At 42.7% G+C, this 22,702-nt stretch overlaps 1 protein-coding gene across 1 annotated transcript; it reads left to right on the top strand.

Moving 5' to 3' along the window:
• The first annotated feature begins 850 nt into the window (after window positions 1-850).
• On the top strand, window positions 851-22,698 carry lancl2 (LanC lantibiotic synthetase component C-like 2 (bacterial)). The gene is made up of 9 exons (XM_079234252.1): window positions 851-1,030; window positions 5,512-5,629; window positions 5,711-5,918; window positions 6,403-6,550; window positions 11,412-11,558; window positions 12,314-12,496; window positions 14,818-14,994; window positions 18,716-18,788; window positions 20,576-22,698. The coding sequence occupies exons 1-9, from the start codon at window positions 872-874 to the stop codon at window positions 20,650-20,652; spliced, it is 1,290 nt and encodes a 429-aa protein (XP_079090378.1). The 5' UTR covers window positions 851-871; the 3' UTR covers window positions 20,653-22,698.
• The last annotated feature ends 4 nt before the right edge of the window (window positions 22,699-22,702 follow it).

Here is a 22,702-nt window from a genome sequence, read left to right as displayed (position 1 = left end):
AGGTGACATTTGTGAGCTAAAGTTTTTTATTTTTTTATTTGTACCCTCAATTGTTTAACTTTATGCCTCGATAAAGGGCAATAGCTTTAGCTGAATTTACATGTGTTAGTAATTTATTTGAAAGTTTCAGTTGAACAAACTTTTTCTTTTCGGATTTCCTTATATCTGAACCAGAACCAAAATAATGTAGCCTGCTGGTTAAATAACAACAACGAACCTAGAATGACAGATATCCATGACAGTTATTCTGCGTTTTATCCTGACAAAGACATGAATATCCTCAGAAATAACAACGAGCAGAGGAAATAATGTGGCCAGTACAATATAATATTCTCTTCAAAATAATAGTAGTCAGACTATTCCGTCACGTTTGCATTTTTACTACTATACAATTCTCTAGCTGACAGTAAAAGTTATTCCAATACAGAAACGCTTGCATTGATATCATAACTTGTTAGTAATTAATTTACAACATTTTTCGTCTTTCCTTTGTATATATATATATATATATTCCTTTTATTTCAGACTAATGGGTCCATATAGCAACAAACACAAATACAACAACAATATATAAAATGCAATACGAGGACACAATTATTGCAGTTAAAAAGTTAAAAACATACAGACACTTTCCAGAAACAAGAAGATATAATAAGGAGAAGATATAATTTCGTTTCTGCGACAAACTTTAAACCTATTAAAACGAATTTTAATTTTCATATCCATATCCACAAATATCATATAATTGATAAACGTGACTTTGGTGTGGTTTAGTTTGATATTTTCTTGAACGTGTTTTCTTTTTTCCCCTATTGTCGTATGTAGGGTGCCCGAGGATTCTTATTTTTGTCCCTGCCGAGCCGCCGTAGCGATGGGAGATAACGTATCCAAGCGCCTGAAGCTGATCTCGGCTACAGAGGCGGAGATGGAGGAGCGCTCCTTTCCAAACCCGTACCCCGACTGGGACCACGGCTCCTCCGGCTCCGGAGCAGAGGACGATTACAATGAGCCATTCGATGCGGAAGGAAAGGTGAGAGTTTTTTGTTGTTGCGTTTGCAGTAATATCTTTATTTTAAATAACACACCTGCGTACGTGCTAATAGAAACTAGTGCTAGCTTAGCTCAGACTTACACTTCTGTCCGCTGACTAGAGAGGATTTAAAGCGTTTCAGAGCAGTGGCTGTAGTGAACAGAGCCAGCGTTCATGCTCCGTGGAGACATTGAGGACAAGTGTTGAGACTCGACATGCTACCGATGCATGCCCCTTCATGTCGCTGGTTGAAGTTGCTGGACGTTAAAGGGAAGTTACTGCGGATCGTAGTAACTTCACCCAAATGCAGCAGGTTGCAGGCATTTGCTTTACGTTACATTACGTCAGTGTTACGACGCCTGAAGTTAACTTCCGCACAGTTTTAGAGTTGTGTACACGTTATTCTATGTGTGTGTGTGTGTGTGTGTGTGTGTGTGTGTGTGTGCGTGCGCGTGCGCGCGCGTCTTAGAATAGTTCAGATTTGACCTGTATTAAGTATAGTAATAATAATGCATTTCATTTTTATTGCACTTTTCTTTCAAAAGAATCTCAGAGTGCCACAGAGCCTATATATATATATATATATATATATATATATATATATATATATATATATATATATATATATATATTAGTAAAACAAATAAAAACATAGTTAAAGCAAATCATAATACAAGATTTATAGCTGACAATGATTTAACACAAAGCAAAAAATGCCTTCCTGAATAAAAATGTTTTTAGGCCAGTCTTAAAAGAGTTTAGTGGCTGTGTTGTCCTTAGGGAGACTGTTCCATAAGCGTGGTGCTGCCGAGCAAAAGGCAGTTTTGTAGATCTGAGGGTGCGGGTGGAAGTTTGGGGAGTAATGAGTTCTTGGAGGTAGGGAGGTGCATGTCCATTTATGCATTTATAGGTTAGTAGTAGGACTTTGTAGTCAATCCGGAATGAGACGGGGAGCCAGTGTAGAATGGGTGTTATGCGCTCATGCTGTTTTGGATGTATTACAGTGTTAGTTAGATAGTGGTGCTATATGGCCTAGATGTGAAAAAAACACTCTCACTCAAACATTATTTTTCTTATATTAATAGAATACATCTTTCACAAACGGATTTAAAGAGTCGTTGGCTTTTCTGGGATAATGACTTGATTGAGTCTCGGCATAGTGTTTTTGATCCGCATTTGTCTAAATGTAAAGAAAATCTGCGAAATCTGCCTTATTTTTCTGTTCACTTTGGACGCCGTAGTTTGTGATGCTGAAATAGGATGAAACTGAATATATCAGTGGAATACCACAATGACCTATGTGCCTTTTATGAGTTAGAATTTTAGATTATGGCGGATTATAGATTATTATAATGTTAAAGTTATGTTCCGTTACAGTTCAGACTTGCTTGGAAAAATACGTAGCGTGATGAAACATGCCGCAATCCCCCACACCAGTTTTTGAAAGAGGACCGACCTCTGCATGAACTGAGTGTGCTTGAATATTAAATATATTTAATATATTTTAAATTTTTTATTTTATATTTTTCATAATTGACCTAATTTGATTCATTTTGCGATACACCTCACGTCTAGTGAGTGGCCCAGACCTTCGTATATTTTTCTGTTTGTGGCCCTCCAAGTTTGGACACCCCTGCTATAGATGTAGCGCAGCTTGATGCATGGCTGAGATGAAGTGGAGCTGGGCCTGGCTGAAGGTGGAGATCAAAACAGACGTGAAAGGAGTCAGTACAGCTTCCCACTGTCCCAGTATTTTATAAAAATTGATAAAGCAGGGTCTTTTTCACCCCTTATGAGTTTGCAGCTATGAGTACTGTGTCCTGCGACCGTAGAACAGAACGACTCTGTCATAATCCTCCCTGTTTAAGGACAGAGGGCACACTCTGGTCAGGCGATTTGGGTTTTAGCCTTTAAGACTGTTTGTACTGGACTGGGGCTAAAAGAGGATTTTCTGACTGACAAGCAACTGATCTTGAGCAGAATGCAAACTACAGCAGACCGTTGATGGCAGTTTTTCCTGGTGATTAGCAATAAGGAAGCCTATCTATCCTGCTTCCTGGGCATTGGTGAGGTGCTCTTGAGCAAGGCATCGGCCCCCCAACTTCTTGGAGCGCCTGACTGTGGACAGCCCAGTGTTTCCCCACATATAGACTTTACTTGGGCGTGCCACCCGGGCATATTAACTGCCGCTCAAGTATCGCTTGAGACTCATATTTCACCTCCACTCTGCTAGCGCCACCTTCTGGTGGAAACATACAAGTTTCACTCCCTCAGTAAACATTGTAAACATGAGTTTATGGTCTTAATCTCTAGTTTCAAGTCTACTTTGATACATCAAGATGTTCATTGAGTAAATTATGGTCCATTTAGAGTCAAATAGACAATAAAGAGGAGTATACTTTAGGGCGGGTTAACTGTTATTGACAGGTCTCTACCACATCTAGAGCCGTATACGGCATCACTTCTGTTCATTGGTTCCGGGGGAAAAAAAAGATGGCGACAGCAAAATCGTGTAAAAAAGAAAACATTTCTAAATGGACAGTATCTCTGGGCATCTTTTATAAATCCCAAACATGACAGTTGCTAAACTATAATTATGATAATCACTTATGACAATAATTGCTGGTGCAGGTGTTTGATTACCCAACCTTGTATCTCATCATGCATGGAGTAAAATGGTGACTGCAGATACAGACTGGTTCCAGCTGGTGAAAAAAACATTATGCACACAACTGGGCTTGAACTAGCGGCAGCAAAGATTGGCCAGTGCTGAGATACGTGCTGAGATACGCATTCCCTTATCAGGCCAGTGGATAAGAGAAAAATGGGCCTGGAGTCCAACAAATAGCTCCTGTGTTTTTTTGTGCACTCCCAATCGGTGTCTGATTGAAGAGGTGGCTAGTGAGAGACTCTGCTGAAATCTCTGTGGCTCCCCAGATCCTCTTATACACATCACATAGGCTGAATGTGAATGGAGCCTGTAGAGAATGAATTAACTCCGTATCCACGATCAAACCATCCTTTGAAGCGTGGTCTGACCTATCCGGTTAAATCTGTAAAGGGTAATTAGAGCCTTGAGCCTTGTGGAAAAGAACCTAATTAACATAGTGTGTTTCCTGAGAGGAATCCTGATGATGTAGAGTCTGGGTCATAACCTCCTGGTTGATATCTGACAAAAGATTAGGCTTTAGCCTACTGACAAATGTCGACCTGCTGCTCACACGTTCACTCAATTGAGATGAAAACAGTCTTTGTCGCTCATCAGATCAAGCCATTAGTAATAGTGTGGTGCCAGCTGTGGAGGACATCTGGCATCTTTGCTTGGGAATGTGTCTGGCTCCAGCTGCTCCATATAAGCCTATTTCACAGCAGACGTGTGGGCATGTCACAGTAGGAAAAGCACAAACCATCCAATACAATAAATAAATGATGTACGAATTCCATTTAGATGCATGTTGGCATACTTGGACATACATGGTGCCATTGTTGTAATTGGTAACTAGGGCTAACACTGATCCACATGGTCCACATTTGATTTGTTTGCTGATTCAATTTTGATTGGATTAGGGATATTTCAGTTACAATACCATTATTACTTTGATATAAAATAGATTCTCTGACATCTAATAGGGCAAATTGTACAAGGAACTGTCTAACCTGGTGCATTATTAAAAATGTGAATGGAGAGGAGGAGATTAACTAACTAATTTCTGTACAGACATATTCAGAATGTTCACATATGTTCAGCAAAGACATTGATCCTAACCCCCGGCTATCTTTGGTGCAGCGCCGAATGAGATGCAGTTATCTAAACATCAGACGGAGGCTCCAGCTTTTTCCACATTACTGGCTAGACGACTGACCCTTCTTAGTTGGTAGAAGGCAGCGCCACAGTCCCATAAATGCTGGTAGCTGGGAGTGCTTAAATACACCATGTGGGGATCTACAAGTTCTGGCAACAGTTTCTATTTTAGAAACATTAATTTTCCTCTGGTAGTATAATCCAGTCATGAAGCCTAACCCTTTCTTTTCCATCTTGTTCAGATGTATTACATTTGGATTAATATTATGTGAGAGCACAAATGCTGTACTGTGTATGTATGTGAAAGTATGTATGTTAGATGTCCTGTGTTATAAATATGGCATACCTTTTTATATTGAAAATCGTGCCCTTGGTCACAGTGAAAGATTTTGACGAGTTATATTTAGTTTCTGTTGATTTTGAATTAAGTGTTTTTCACAATTATCATCGAGGTAAAATGACATTTCTCGCCAATGGAGTCTGATAGCTTTGAGGAGTGCATAGAACGGTGGTTTCTCTTCACATATAACTCCGTGAATTAAGGAGTTTATTTAGACGAAACCAGAGTCGGTGATTGTTGGAACAGTGGAAGGACTGTCCATGTCGGCGTGGAGGAGTTTTATCTTGTTTCTGTCCAGGTGGCTGGGGTTCATCATTGTGCTTTCTCTCTCCTCCTCAGGTGAGTGCATCATTCCAGAAGAAGGTGCAGAATAAGATCAAAGATCTCCTCCAGCAGATGGAGGAGGGCCTGAAAACCGCCGACCCCCATGACTTCTCCACCTACACCGGCTGGACAGGTCTGTTGCCAGCACTATAAAACTGTGCGCCCGTTCCATGCGTCGGGTTTTCTGATACCCAGCGTACTATCTTCGCCACAGGCATTGCCTTGCTGTACCTTCAGCTGTACCGGGTGTCCCAAGAGGCCACCGACCTGCAGAGGGCACTGGACTACGTGAAGCGGACCATGAGGATCCTGAACGGCCGCAAAGTAACATTCCTGTGCGGCGACGCAGGGCCGCTGGCAGTGGGCGCTGTGGTTCACCACAAACTGAACAACACCGCTGACAGTCAAGTCTGCCTGTCCAGGTGAGTGGTTGTTCAACACGGTGCATCCAACGTGGGCCACGTCGCCTTCTTGAATGAGGAGCAGCCAGGCGGCCAGGTAACCAATGCGAAAGTGTCTTAAAACCTGCATTCTCTCTACTGAGCAGCAGGGGGCGCCTTCTCCGGTTGCAAAAATAGGAGCTTATTTATATACAACATAAATCTGGATACATTTGCAAAAACAATAAATGAATGTGAGCCAATCATCCTCACCGCAGGATAAATTCCTTCACAGTCTCTAAACTGAAGGGATTTGTTATTTGTTGATGGGTACAAAATTGAATAACTCCAAACTTATTTTTATAATATTATTGTGGCCAAGTACAGTCTGTGTGTGAAACACTGCATTCTGATTGTGTGTGTGTGTGTGTGTGTGTGTGTGTGTGTGTGTGTGTGTGTGTGTGTGTGTGTGTGTGTGTGTGTGTGTGTGTGTGTGTGTGTGTGTGTGTGTGTGAGAGACCGTCAGGCTCCTCCAGCTGCAGCGGTCCGTGGTCAGCCCGGACTCTGAGATGCCGGATGAGCTGCTGTACGGCCGCGCCGGCTACCTTTACGCTCTGCTCTACGTCAACAAAGAGATGGGAGCTGACACGGTGGATGAGAGCACCATCACCAAGGTAAGACCCATAGTGAGTTTTTTACAGTTTAACTTGTAAAACTTTGTTCCGTCACAGTTTCTATCTTTCTTCGAGAACTTTCTAGTATTTTGAAGCACGAGCATATGTGTATCTGGCCTTGGCCTGCTGCGGATCTCTACCACGGTGCATTTTGTCAAGTGATTCAGCGCTAAGGGTAGGGTTGGGTGCCGAAAACCTATACGACCAGTACCTACCGAAACGCAACGCAGATTTCAGTGCTTCCTTTCGGTGCCTGAGCCGATTGAAATACTTTTTTTAGACTACTCTGATGAGTCTGTCCTGGTAGCAGCTAGCAATAGCCTATCGTTGTATAGCTACAGTAGCGTACTAGCCATCAACCTTTTAACAGAGAAAAGTTTGAAAGGTAAACGATCAAAAGTGTGGCTGTATTTTGCCCAAAAAGATTTGAACAAAGCAACGTGCAGCAAATGCAACAAAACAACTGCGTGTAAAGAAGAAGAGCCAAACTCCCGCTCCGTTTGCTCCACCAAACCTCGTTGAGGAAACGTCTGTTTTAAATGCTGGAATCTGGACGAGGAAGCTGCAGAGTTTCTAGAGAGGGAAAAGACTCTGAACTATAAACTTCCTGCTAGAAACGTCTGTTTCGCTGATGGAAGTCAACGTCAGAGCGGAGAAATCGCAGCTGACCGGCAAGAACACCGGCTGAGAAACGCTCCAAGCCGCGACACAAAGTGCGATTTTTAGGAGACGTGTTTGTTCCTCGGTTCAGTTGGTGTTTGCCGAATTCAAGAGCAGCTCCGTCTGGTTCAGAAAAGCTCTCCCAGTTGATATTAATGATGATGTGTAGTCCAGTAAAGCAGCAGAGTTTGTGGAATCCAACAAGAGTGGAGTTCTGTTACACACGGTCCCCTTCAGGCCACCTGATGCTTTTTGTATTTCTGTTTTTTATATATATATATATATATATATATGTTTATAGTTTGAAGCTGTAGTTTGAAGTCAAGTGTTTTGTATTTATTTATTTATTAAAAAAGTATCGGTTTAGGCACCGGTATCGTTTTTAAAAGTATTGTTTTAGCACCGGTATCGGGAAAAACTAAACGATACCCATCCCTAAACTAAGGGTGCTCTGATCATGTTGTTTGGGGCTGTATCGGTCACACCCAGGGTCTGTTTGAAGACTTGTGTTAATCATTATTTATTGAACTATTCTTAACAGTAGGGGTGACCCCGAATAGTCGACTATTCCACAATTCAGCCTAATTCGTCTGCCAATCTCACAGGGGAATTGTGGCAGTAAGATGTGGTTATGAAACAAATGATCCATCTGGTTGTATGGGACTGTGCTGAATGTCTGAGTTGACTTACAATTGCTTGGTTTCTCCCAATCAGTCATGTTATATCAGCCATTTTATAAAACATTTTATTAATCACTCCTTAGTGTGCATGAATAAATCACTATGTAGACTAAACGACAACTAAATAAGGATACTGTTTGTTAATGTTTGTTAACTCGCATAGAAAGTCTAAAATCAGCAGATGGAGGCTCATTGTTTGCAGCTTGCGTCTCTCTCTCTCTCACACACACACACACACACACACACACACACACACACACACACACACACACACACACACACACACACACACACACACACACAATCACGAAAAGCATGCAGGCTAAGAAATTGCTTTTGTTGCTCTGTTTCAGTACTCTGCCTTTACACACAAACATACAAAGAACCAAGGATGTCCATTATTCTAACACAGAATAAGCTAAGCTAAGCTATAGTCACATGTATATTTTGTCCAGTTGTTTTGTCTTTTTTTTGATAAATAAAGCTTGACCTGAGAAGGGTCAATGAGCAGAAGAAATTGGACTTGACCAATCTGATTAGACGATGTTGGGGGCGCCCCTACTTAATAACATTGCGTATTAATATATATATATATATTTATTTTATATATGTCGTACATGTTGGCAGGCAACATGTACGACATATTCCCTCCCCCCTCTCTCTCTCTCTCTCTTGCGCTCTCTTAGAGACCCTCTCTCTCTCATCAGCCTCTTTTCATTCAGCCTCAGTCCTACCAAGTGGAGCGCTCCGTGCTGCTTAACTGCAGTGTTGGTGTCCACTGTGGGTGTTTAGTCTTTAGCCCTTTTTAATCAGGCTTCGATTCGGCTCTGTGTCTTTTCTCATCTGATCAGCTCTCCTGATCAGCTTTTTTAAAGATCAAACTATGAGGAATGAACGACTATAAGAATGAAAAGATCCTATCGACTCGGACGTTATGACGCTGCGGTTACGTCTCAGACTACAGCTGATTATATTGGTAGCTGTCGCTAACCCTTCTTTTTGACGGCTGACCACAGTGACATCAGACCCCGTATGCCACTACAGGGTGCATTTTGTTGACAATGTTTGTTTGTTTTTGTCACAATAGAGTTATTTCATCGTTGAAACTTTTGCTCTAATTTTAGTCAATTAAACCAGAGACATTTCAAACCCCCACACTAGCTAGAACACAAAGTATTTCTTGCCTATCGAAGCAAAAAGGGAAAACAACACTGACCTCCCTGTCTAGCCATAAAACAGGAGAAAACAGAAATGACAACAAAATGGGAGAGAACCCCTACACAGCTTCCCCCAAAATGATACCAACGGTAGCCTGCAGCTCAGAGACGATACTTGTTTTATATACAAATATATCCTTTTTTGTTCTCTTTTACTGTTATGCCGTGTTCACACCAAAACAGTTGCGAAATATTCGCGCGTCCAGATTACATGTTAAGTCAATGCACAGCTGCGTTAAAGCGAATTTTTCGCCGAGCGTCGCGATAGAAGCGAAACGGCGTCGCAACGCCGCTTTTTCGCTTTTTCGCTTTTTCGCTGTTCAAATATTTCAACTCCAGCGAATAATTCGCATGACGCGGAGTTGCGAAAGCCAATCAGCGTTGAGAAGCTCCGCTCGTCACCGCCGTCCGGTCGTCTATGTTGCATCAGCAAAATGGAGGACCGACGTTCCGACGTTTGTGGTCTTTCCACAACAAGTACAACGCAGCAACAGTTTTTACTCCTTCCATGGTCGAGTAACGGAAATGAAGAAGGAGATTTTCGCGGCGAAAAGGGACTGAAGCCCCGCCCCCTTTCCCCAGCGATGGTTGCGAAAAACTAAAAAACACCAGCGGCGCGATAGAAGCGAAAAAGCGTTGCGAATTTTCGCAACTGTTTTGGTGTGAACACGGCATTACAGCTTGTCAGTTCATTTCCAATCTGATAAATAACTTGGGGAGGTATACACTTTATATATCTAGTGTTGGTATATAGATTGTTTTCTCTTCCCTGTATAGAAGAGGAGGTGAAACTGTGCTTGGAAAGCATCTTTAGATAGTACACATAGTTTTTTCTGTGAACGCTGCTGTAATAACCATCTGTTAAACATCGAGTTGGGACAAAAGTGGATGAGGACACAAACGCATACACTCGCATACAGTGGATAATAATCTCTCCACACTCAATTTTAATTATTTATTTAAGCACACGCACACAGTCGCTGCAGAAAACTGCAGGGCCAGCTGTCCCCTTTGGTGAAGTGCCAGGCCAAAACACATATACTGTGTGTACACACACACGCAGTGGCAGAAGGGCTGAGCGAGTAGGCAGCAGCAGTGGGCTCACAAGCACAGCAGCCTTGTTTTTTTTCTTTTCTTTTTCGTGTGTGCGTGTCCGTCCGTCCGGACAGATTTGTTCAAAAGAGATATCATCACAACTCTGCCAGATGCAACAATATATATATATATATATATATATATATATATATATATATATATATATATATATATATATATATATATATATATATATATAATTGTTCATAAAAGATGAAATGGTGCTTTGGAGAAATACAAGGTGCATTCGAGGCAGGCGTGGCAGTGTACAGCAGGAGTGAAGCGTTGTGTAAATGAACAGTTGGCTGCCGATGAATCTGCTCTGTCATGAGGGAGGCAGTGCTGCTGCTGCAGAACAGTCCCCTTTTCTTTTCACTCTATCTTGCTTGGCGGCAACATAAACTGCTGACTCACAACTTCCAGCATACGTTGGTTTACGTTGGTCAACATTTATATAGACTATATATATATATATATATATATATATATATATATATATATATATATATATATATTGAAGATAACGTTACCTTAACTATGAGGAGTCAACATTTTCCATTCATGTTTCCCCACCCCTCCCCCATGGGTAATAGCGCTGCTATGAGATCTCTCCTATCTCATTTTGTCCTTGGCAACAATGCAGCGCCTCTCCTCAGGACATCTTGCCCAACAACAAGACACACCAGCTGGCAGGGCGGTTCTATCTTTTCTGGGGGCCTTATGCACAATCTTGTTTTAAAAAGAAACTATATATATTTCAATTAAACTTGACTAACATCCAAAATCCAAACAAACTATAAATTACCTAAATGTATTTTTTTTTAATAAATTAGTTCCTCACTAATTTTGAGACGGCTAAAAAAGTCTGGCCCCTACCCTGCCTGTTTTTTAAATCCCGTCTTAAAACACAGTTTTTTTTCATTCTCTGGTTCCTGAATGTTGGTGTGTAAATAAGTGGGCTGCACTTGTTAATTCAGCGTTAACAGCGAAACCTAATTAGATTTGCTGAGGGTTTTGACAGTATTTTGATCCAATAAGCGCGTCTGATTGTGAGCCAAATTATCTTTGGATGTTCCCACATGAAACACCCGAGGACACAGATATTAACGCTGGCAAGCCGTAGGAATTCAGTTCCCAGAAAGAGAAGGAACAATCTGCCAGGATGCCATCAGACCAGTCCTCTCCACTGAAACCTTTCCATCCCCTCAGGTGGCGATGGCCATCGTGGAATCGGGGAAGAACATGTCGGCGGAGCAGAGCAAGGCGGACCGCTGCCCCCTGCTCTATGAGTGGCACAAGAAGCAGTACATCGGCGCTGCCCACGGCCTGGCTGGCATCTTCTACATGCTCATGCAGGTGAGACGGGGACAGGGGGTCCAGTGGCTGGTCGTTGGTCAGATTTGAACTGTTTGGTCTGAGCAAATACATTAAATATTTGATACACGCCATGATTTTGAAAGGCAAATATTCATATGGTTAGGATCTGTAGTTGCAACAGAACACAGATTTAGATTTATTTGTCCCATATATGTATTTGTTAGGGGTGCAGAGTAGCAGCCGGAGGTCTGAGAGGCTCCCACCAGCCGGGGGACTGCTAAGAGTAGTAAGTGAGGAGTCGGCAGGCAGTTTGATTGCCGTATCAAACGGGCAATAAAATGTGTTTCGAGAACGTGCGAGTCACCCCAACGGCCACAGCAGTGACCGGCCGCTCAAAATATTCGTCAGTTTGCTGCATCAGAATACAAGTTTAGCCGCGGACAGACACAGAGATGCATACTCATTCACACACAGATGATTGCATGATCATCTAGGCAGATAGTGATGATAATAATGTGACATGAAATGTGCTGAAGAACTCTCACTCTGAAACATGTAAACTGCGATGGAGATGCCCTCAGCACGCAGCAACCGGAACACACACCGCCACATTCAGTGGACACGAGGCGGCTGTGAACCAGTTCATATGACGTGTAATAAACACCAGCCTGCTGGGGCTCTGTGCCGGCTTAATTCGAGTGTGGGCGTCTTTTATGCCTTTTGTTGTGTCTCAGAGCAGGGTAGTATTAACTCAGGAGACAACCAGCGATATTCACGACTGTCTCTCTTTGCAGCCAGGAGCAAAGGTCCACCCGGACGTTCTGTCGGAGCTGATCCGTCCCAGCATCGACTACGTCCGCCACAAGAAGTTTCGCTCGGGGAACTTCCCATCGTCTCTGAGCAACGAGAGCGACCGGCTGGTTCACTGGTGCCACGGAGCACCCGGCGTCGTCCACATACTCATCATGGCGTACAAGGTGAGACCTGCTGCTCGTCAAGCCTGGTGCTGTGTGGTCAAAGCTCCCTGGTCCGACACTGACCCCTTGTGACCAGGCTGCGCAAGAACGGTATACTCAGGAATGTGTTGCCACTTTCCAAAGACCGCTTGTAAAGGTGGTTTATACTCCCTCCTTACTACACACGCACTGCAGTAATGCATTGTAGTCTAATTTTTTATTTTCTCGGCCAATTAGCGCCACCGCTTGGCATCTAACGGGGCTGCTATTCTGGTGTCCTCAGTCTTCTCTCTCATACAAAGACCGCACAGGGAACAAAGAGGAACTTTATCACTGCCTCAGTATGGAGAGAACACTCAAACTGTGATCTGCAGTAAACTGGAGGTTGCACGGTGGGTTTGGTTTGGGGGAAAGAAAACATGAGCATGTTCATAATACCATTGGAAATGTGGGACTACGTTCCAAACTGTTAAAGCCTGTGATTGTGTCAGACTGGAGTAAAGTGGGCAGCATCACCCGTAACGCAGGAAGATATCGAAAAGGCTGCAGGGAGTCGCTCTTGTTGCTATGCAACACAGAGCTTGTCGCTATACCAGCTACGTGGCTCATTTGCTCACCTTAAAGTTCCCATGTCTGATGCATTTCCCTTATGAAACAGGTCTCATCTTTTCACATTACCAGGTTGGGATCAATACATGAATCAGTCCCAGGATTGTAAGTTAGGATGAAGGAAGCCCAGTCCATGACTGGTTGCCATATCTTGAAGAACCAAAATGATTGTGTAAGGGGTGGGTCTTTTTTTTCTTTCTTCTTAAGGCGGTATTATTATACCATCAGTCTTCCTCTGTGGGTGCATCTGTAGATATTACTTCTTAGTTCGTAAATTCAATCTGGCGCTCAGAGCGCCGTTGGTCGATTTCTACACAAAGTAATCAATGGGTAAAATAACATTGGATGACAGAATCAATATGAATAATGCAAAAAAAGCTGGAAAAATATTTTTGGTTTTTTTTTAGTTTAGCCTTTAATCGACAGTGCAGTGGAACAATGGAAGCTGCCGCTCTCAGGTCTCAGCCTTGTGTGCGGTGCTCTGCATGAACAGATCACAGAGGGGATAATATTATAGGTTTGGTGATGATTCTACGAGAGGGGGGGGATTCTGAGGCGGATGATGAGGCTTCCTCACGTTGTAAAACTGTCTAGTTCGAGAGCATCTGGCCGCGAGTGCTTCTGCGGTTTGTTGTATTTATTTGAGGTGCTCTGTCTCTGAGCCAATCTCAATTATTACATTGATAAGGTTTGGTATTTTTTATTTGAAGAATTAGTCATTCATCACAATAGTTGATACTTCATTTCCTGATTTACATCTGAAAAACAAAATAGGGATCCGATTTCAATTAGTTTCCTGTGTCTTTTCTTCACATTCCACAGCAGCTCCACGAACACAGGCGGCTACTCCTGCACCTCACGCTGTGTCTGTTTGCCTCATCAGCTTCATTCATGTCTGACAGGGCGACTCTTTTCTGTTCTCCAGGGAAGAATGCAACACACCGACCAGCCTGCCGGCGAGGTTTTTCTTGTGTCTCGTACGGCCCTAATGATACAAAGACTCATTCTGCTTGTTTAGGTCAATGCCAAGGTATCCAATTATTGTTGGTTATTATGTTGTCTGTGAATTGGCCCTTCAGTGTAATGTCTCAAAGACTGGATTGCGGCCGCTGAGTTGCCCCGTCTCGAGGTCTGATTCACAAAAGATATTGCTCGAATGATTTTACAGCGCTAACATGCCCATAAAGGTTTGCAGCTGAGTGCAATTTGCCCTGTTTTTGTAGATAGAAAGGGAAGAAATCATTTGTTTATTTAATAACCTCGTTTTTTTTAGCCCACTTTTTTTTTTGTGTGTCTCCTCAGCAGCTGTGGGAGGAGGGATTATGTTTTGGGCTTTCTTCGTCCGTCTCATAAACACAATATCTCAGGAGCTCTTTAAAGAGAACTTCTTCCAGAATTGGCTCGCACACATCCACACGGACTCAACGGTGAACTGATCACTGTGACCTCCCAATTCATATGCTAATTATGACATATGTCTAATAGGATAAAAATACATTTTGTAAACCGCCACTTGACTGGTTGGTTGGAGGCGTACAACCACGAGAGATACACGGTTTCTTTTCTTCTTATTTGGCACAGTCCTTTTGTGGATTCGTCCCTGACTATAAGGAAACAAGCCTAAAGGAACAATAACGAGTTCTGATGAAATTGCTGTGCTTTGTGTGTTGCGAGCTACTCCTTTTGTACCAGGTCTGTATCTCTTCGTTTGACACCCCCGTGTCTCTCCCCAGGTGTTCAAAGAGGAGAAGTACCTGAAGGAGGCTGCAGATTGCGCTGAGGTGATCTGGCAGCGGGGCCTGCTCAGAAAAGGCTACGGCATCTGCCACGGCACCGCCGGCAACGGCTACGCCTTCCTGTCCCTGTACAAGCTCACCCAGGAGAAGAAGCACCTGTACCGCTTCTGCAAGGTAGGGTCGAGCAAAACAAACAGCAACCAGCAGCTGTGTGAAGAAGGAAGTGAGCTCACCAGACCTCTGTGGGCCTCTTGCTCATCTCTGCTGCATGCTGCTTTAGCTTTGGTCTGCGTTGCATTGTGGGTAAAGTAAGCGCCAGGTTTTAACAAACAAGAAGAACACGTGAACTGAAAAAAAGCGACGAGTCTTGTTCTGTTGCCTTGAGTTTGATATTGATGTCTGTGGAGTTCTCTTTGGAGAGAAGTCTTAACACTTTCATCGGCTAGAAGGTTGAGATATCGGCGAAGGTTCATGCACACAGACTGAGAAGGGGAGGCTGGTTAAAAAGTAATGAGCTGTGTAGGATATATACACTGGCTTGCAAAAGTATTCATACCCCTTGAACGTTTTCACATTTTGTCACATTACATGCCACAAACATACATATATTTTATTGGAATTTTATGTGAAAGACCAACACAAAGTGTCACACAATTGTGAAGTACAAAGAAAATTCTACATGTTTTAAAAAAAAATCACAAATAAAAAACTGAAAAGTGCACTGTGCAAAATTATTCAGCCCCCCTGAGTCAATACTTTGTGGAACCGCCTTTTGCTGCAATTACAGCTGCAAGTCTTTTGGGGTATGTCTCTACCAGCGTTGCACATCTAGAGACTAAGATTTTTGCCCATTCTTCTTTGCAAAACAGCTCAAAGTCAGTCAGATTAGATGGAGAGCGTTTGTGAACGGCATTTTTCAGATCTTGGCACAGATTCTCGATTTAGGTCTGGACTTTGACTGGGCCATTCCTAGTCATAGCACCACCTAAAGGCAACAGGAAGTTACATGTTTTCTACTTGTACACCGTGCTCCTCAAAGATTATTCAGATCCCTCTTTGAAATGCGTCAGAAGAGACTTAAGGCATTGATAATGCATCACCTTGAAGATTGTAAGGATCTGTTCAACGGCGTGGCGTCGGAGCATCACAGACGTTTGATCCTTCGCCGAATAAACCGATGTAACTCGAATCCACATGATTAGATCCTTTCCAGGTTTCACATGTTTGATCAGCCTCCAGGCCTGAAGACATGTGCAGTCTAATTTTTTATTAGAGTCATAGCGCCACCTAATGGCAACAGGAAGTAAATAGTTCTATACTTTGGCTTGCTTCTCTTAGTAGGTCGATCAGATCGACATCAAATTACTTCTAGACAAACATAAGACTGTCATGATGCCAGCCCCCAAAGCATTTGATGTTTCGTGTAACGCTGTTGCCATGGAGACCCATCCTTCGCGGTCAACAACAAAGATACTTTTGAGGGACTAAGCATGCTCAAGATGTAACTAAACTTGGCATACACATTGACAGGCAAAGATGTAGTTACCTGATATGATTTTAATGGTTCAAAATCACAATTCGGCTCGAGAGCGCCCCCTACAAATATTCATTTAAGCAGCCCCAGCGCTACGGTTGACCTACATGTATGAAACTTGCTAGGAATATGTAACACATGTAAACTTAAAAATAACTCTCTTGGGACCATTCTCTGAACCGTACAGGAAGTCAGATAGCGCCCCCTAAAAAACTTTTTTTTTTTTGACAACCTATGAGTTGTGAAAGGCCACAGTTTTTCCCCCTTATCACCAATTGGCCTTAAATTTGGCACACATGTCCGGGTGGTTCTGCTCTACAAAAAGCTCCGGGAGAACATTTAGCTCCACCTGCTTAGAATTTCCGCCATTTTGAATTTTGTGAAAAAACATTTTTTCCTCAAATCTTCCTAAACGCTGGCTTCGATTTTTTACAAATACACTACATGTATTATAATTATTTTCCCTATCAGATTATTTTCTCATTGTACAGCTCTGTTGCTCAGCCTGCAGTCTTCAGCTATCAGACTGCAGCTGGTTTGAAGGAGAAGCTTGAAGGAGAAGCTTTCATCCAATCAGATTTTTTCTCTCCTGTGTCTCCAGGCCAGCAAGGCAGTTTAAACAGGCCTTTGCAGATTAAAGTACACGGGGAGTGGACGTTGTGGTTGATTGTCATGGACTTCAACCAATCAGATCGTTAGTTTGACAAACTGGGCGGATTACTTGACGTGCAGGGCCTGCGAGGTGGCGTGGACGTGTGATTGGTCAGTGGCCCAGCGTGACCATCAACATGCGCTGTGATTGGCCAGTGTGTCTACAGGGCGGAGCTCAGTGGGAGCTGGAATGGTTCAGGCTGAAGCTAGAGAAGTTGTGACATGTTTTTTTTTGTTGCGTGTTTTGGCGCTCGGTGGATTTAAACGGACTTGGTGGTGGATTTGGGGCGTCGACTGCTGCTGTCGAGCGGATATGTTCTGCCCTAGAATGCGTGGAGGTTTCCGGGGTGCGGTCGGGAGGCTCGGCTGTCCTCACCGGTCCACGGCAACCTGTTGCTAGAACTGAAGCTCCGTAAACTAAACAACCGCGTTGCTGAACTCGTTGTTAATAAGGATAGGCGGATGGACTTTGTCTTTAAGTGAACAGCATCCGGTGAGTTGCTTTTTGTGTTTCATCTGCGGTGGCGTTGCGTTGTGTGCTGTTTTTTTTAAATCATGTATTGTTTTGTCATGTTATAACGAAGTGTGGTTCTTGTTGCGGGGGAAATCCCGGGTCAGAGAGGCGCTGCGTGAGCTCTCCCCGACTCAGAAACGTCCACTGAAAAAAGAAAGACAAAAACTCCTTCACTACTTTTCCTTTTTTTTTTTTTTTTTTTTTTTGAGAATAGGCGCGGGGGGCTTGGCGCTTATACGGTGAAAATAGCTCCGCGGGTCGGTCCACACCGTGTGACCTCCATGCCCGTAATAGTGCAAAGAAATCGGCCGTATAGCAGAGTGAGCTCTGCTGTCCACACATGACAGTCTGTATGAACGCACCGTGTAGTGGGCAGCGCTGTGTTCAATACACGCAAGGGTCAGACAGGAACTCCCGGGACACTTTTTTTCCCCTTCTTCCCTAGTCCGTGGACACACGTCATTGAAGGCCTTGGTCTAAAACCCGCCACTGATATATATATATATATATATATATATATATAATATTGACCTCATTTGGCCATATACCTCACCTGAGTAGCCCAGACTTTCATATATTTTTCTGTTTGTGGCCCTCGGTGAGAAAAGATATATATATATATATATATATATATATATATATATATATATATATATATATATATATATATATATATATATATATCCCTCTAAATTAAAGCTGCTCGCAGCTGTGACTGGGCCCTCGCTTCCAGCACGTCGGGGTAAGCCGAAGGGTCGCGGATGTTCGAGGCCGGGAGAGCCGGCGACCCGCAGGCGTCCCCGACGTGCTGGAAGCGAGGGCCCAGTCACAGCTGCGAGCAGCTTTAATTTTCTTTGTACTTCACAATTGTGTGACACTTTGTGTTGGTCTTTCACATAAAATTCCAATAAAATGTATTTATGTTTGTGGCGTGTAACAAAATGTGTGACAAAATGTTGAAACGTTCAAGGAGTATGAATGCAAGCCACTGTATGTGTGTGTGTGTGTGTTTTTTTATATATATATATATATATATATATATATATATATATATATATATATATATATATATATATATATATATATATATAATCTCACTGATAGAGTAATGACTTAATGCATCATTTTCTTTTTTCTCTTTTGCATTTTGTCAAACATCTGACATTGCATTAATGTCTATAAACAATTCCTTCCAGTTCGCTGAGTGGTGTTTGGCCTACGGGACCCACGGCTGTCGCATCCCAGACCGACCCTACTCTCTTTTTGAAGGTACCAACTATTCATCATTTGGCTTTTCAAATCTGCTTTTGACATTTTGTTTCCCTTGCAAGAACTGCCATCTTTTGAATCGATGTTGCAGCGGGTCCTGTAAGTTGTGCTGCGAAACACAGTCTGCTGTTAGCTCTTCTTCCATCAAAGGCCAATTACATAGAACCCTGTGCAAGCAGCAGGTCTAATCCAACCTCTGCAACTTTGTCCACACGGGCTTATGGATATACAGAATACTACTGATTTGTTGGTTTCTCAAAATAGCCAATGTCTTGTGGGACCATCTTCTCTCAAAGAAACTTGCAAATAAGAAAACTGGAACGTGTACTAATGATGAATTACCTTTTCATTAGCTGATTAATTCAGGCGTCCAACGCCACTGGCTCATTCATCAGCTGCTTGGCTACCAGCTAATGAATGTCTCACTACTTTGCTGAGGAGTCGCCCCCTGATGGCCGTGAGAAATAATGCAGGTTTAAGACTCTTTGGCATTGGCTTTACTTTTGCATACACTGATCTGTGTTTCAGAGTTGGTAGTGGCCATGAGATAATTAGTGGGTGCATCCCGTCATGCGCGTATTTATGTATACGATACCAGACAGCAGGCCTAGGTAGGTTTCGCACAGCCAGCCACTGGATGACACCATATTTCATATCCCCTCTTTTTCTTCAGTCTAAACGTCTCATATGCTAGTGAGATAGTTTTGTACACTGGTTCAGTCCGCTATACAACAATCACATTAACTGTCAGAAGGAGGAAATACTTAGTAACTAATAAAATCGATAAAAATCGATTATCAAAAGTGTTGGCAACGAATTTCATTATCGATTCGTTGTGTCGCGCGATTATTACCCTGGCAATAAGTCGCGGAGAGAAAAAAAAGAGCGGAGCAGAGCAACTGGCCGGCCAGCGTTTCTGAGATTGGAGTGAGTCACGAGAAAAGCTGAGGTCGTGATCATCTCAAAAATAGAAGATCTTTGACGAGTCTTGGCCAATCAGCGTCTTCGTATTCCTCAAACTTGTTTTTAATGGCAGCTACTAGTCAGCTTGCTATCACGTTAGCTAACGTGTTTGGGTTGTGTATTGTCGTTAAAGTTACGTTATGTTCCGTTACAGTTCAGTCTTGCTTGTAAAACAACGTAACGTGATGAAACATGCCGTCACCCCCCGGTCTGGTTCAGTTCACGCTGTCACTCGTTAACGTTAAACCGGCACACCGGTGGATCTGGCTGCAGGTTTTTTTTATTTTTTACTCAAAGTAGAATGAAGCAAATCACGTAGTTGGGCTTAGCCAACAACGTGACGTCGTGGCCATAAGAGACCCAGAATGAAAGAGTTTAAGGAAGAGGACGCTCTATATGTAGCAGTACAGCTTCCCTCTGTCCCAGTATTTCATACATATTGATAAAGCAGGGTATGTAAATGCATCCTCTGGAGGGATCAATTACAGTAAAAAGGGCTCACATTTGGCAGATGTAAAGTATACATGTGTATGTTTTTAGTGTTAGTCCATTTTATTGTTTTAATTAACAGCTCAGGGATGTTCAAGGAGTAACCTGTTTGTGCACTTTCTGAAGATGTTTTGCACTGTCACTTCTGTTTTTGAATAAAGGGTTGGAAATGAACGCTTTTTTTTTTTTTTATCCGATTCATCGATTAATCGAAAAAATAATCAACCGATTAATCAAATATTAAAATAATCGTTAGTTGCAGCCCTAGAACCAATCATGATAATGTTAGAATGTACCTTCGCTCAGCTGGCAGTAATGGCCGTGTTTCTCCTCAGGTATGGCAGGGGCCATCTACTACCTATCAGAGGTGGCAAACCCCGAAGCCTCCTGCTTCCCTGCCTTTGAACTTTGACCCTCCAACTGATGGGGCCGAGGGCGAGGAAAGGGTACGGGGAGTTTGGACAAAACTCTAATCTTTGCTGGAAAAGCTAGACAAGGATGTATTTGTGATGCGGCCCTTCAGCCTCGGTCGAGAGTAAATAGTGACCAAACACTACAATGAAAACTAAGAACTGAGAAGACTGGATGCAATTGTTTGGTGGGGTAAATGTATATGTTTGCTTTGTGAAATGAAACCCCAAAAGATAAACGGGAGATTCATTTTAAACATAACTATAGGTTGAAAATAAAAGCAGCTGCTGGACTGAAGAGGACAATGTTCTCAGATATTTGACTTGCATCCTGTGGGGCCGATCATAGCACTGTTGTCACGCTCCAGTGTGTTGGGACAAGGACCCCATCATGTCTCTTCCTCACCCTGCCAGCTGGCGGCATGGACACAGAAGAACACACTCTAACCCAGTGATTTAAAACCACTGTGCCTCGGCACACCAGTGTGCCATGAGAGATAGTCAATAATTACCGACCATATATGCTGTATTATGCTACAATGGACATTTTGTAACTCTTGTGTGTGAGAGTGAAGCAGGTGTGGTACTTCTATGCCTCTGCATGCTTGCTGTAATTGGCTCGTGGTGCCTCATCTCCTGTCAATGTAGTAATTTCCTCTTCCTGTATTTGTTCATGTGTGTGCTGTCTCTTCTCCAGGTATTTGTCATATAGCGGGGGAGGGGGGGTTCTCTGTTGTCTTTCAGTTCATGAAGAAGTCAACTAGCTTAGTGCTAGGTCTAAGTGAACCACCAAACCAATATATCAGCTCTTAAGTCGAACTTAAGGAGTAACTAAACCAGGCCGATCGCCTTTGAGGTTGAGGCTTTGAAGCAAATTTGACATAGTGGCCACATTTTCCCCCCATAGACTTCCTTTAGGTAAATCAACTTCCCAGTACCAACACTCAAATGCTCCTATTTTATACATTAGTTTCTAAAAGATGTCAAATGCACTAAGACACGCCCAGTCGCATCTAACTTTGGCTAATTTTCCACAAACAGTGTAGCAATACAATAAGAACTACAAGCCTTTTTTCTGTGGACTTGAAATGAAGTCTACTGAACATGTTGTTGAATGATTATCTGGCAATAGCAATGTGCTTTCCTATGCTGTGACAAAAGTGTGTGGATTAAGCAGAACATAAAAAAGCACCACGTGAACTGCTGGGCCTGGTCTGCGTTACTTCAGTTTGTAGCCAGACTTTACGACTTGTAATATGACAAACAAATAAAGTTCATAAAAAAAATACTATTGCTATGATGATGGTTAGGTAAATGTGTTAAAGGGTCTGTTACAGTGACAAAGTATAAACTTGTATAAACGGTTCTGAATTTGAGTTTACATGCCAGGCTGGGATGTGTGTATGCTAGAGATTAGCAATGCAAAGACTAAATTAAAGGGTAGCGGCTACTCTTCACTTGGTTTTATAAAGGGGGGCTGAAAGCTGGCTCCATACATGTCACTTCACCCCACATAAGTTATTGGCAAACATAATAGCAATAGCCAGGTTTCAACCTGTAGTGGGCATTGTGTGCATATTTCACACAATACGTAGAACTCAAAAACTTTGCACGAAAATGGCAAAAGGAAATGAATCCATAAATAAACCTATCAAATACCATATGCATTGTTTTTCACTCTGAATAAACATTTAGTTACTCTTTAAGTGACCCTTCACTAAGTCCCGCCCCTTGAATGCAGACTAGCCATAAGACATCTCCGAGCACGGTCAGACAATATGTGGATCTCATGCAATAGTTTCAAATGTTCTTCATTTTCAGGCTGTTGTTGTTAAACGTTGTGTAACAGTGATACTTGTTACCCAGAGAGGTTGGAAGGAGACATGTGTTTCTACAACGTTACATTTCTATGTCAAAACCTGTGGAGCTAACATTAGCAGAGTGCATAGCGTTAGCATTTCTATGCTACGCTAGCTACTGAAGGTTTACTGACTGTATACACATGCTGCTTCATCTTTTTGATGATTGTAAAGGTGAATAAAGACCTACCCC

The sequence above is a fragment of the Taurulus bubalis genome, assembly GCF_910589615.1.
Source record: "Taurulus bubalis genome assembly, chromosome: 18".
NCBI classification, from domain to species: domain Eukaryota; kingdom Metazoa; phylum Chordata; class Actinopteri; order Perciformes; family Cottidae; genus Taurulus; species Taurulus bubalis.
Note: the sequence above shows the minus strand (reverse complement) of the source record. Positions and strands in the feature narration are given on the sequence as shown.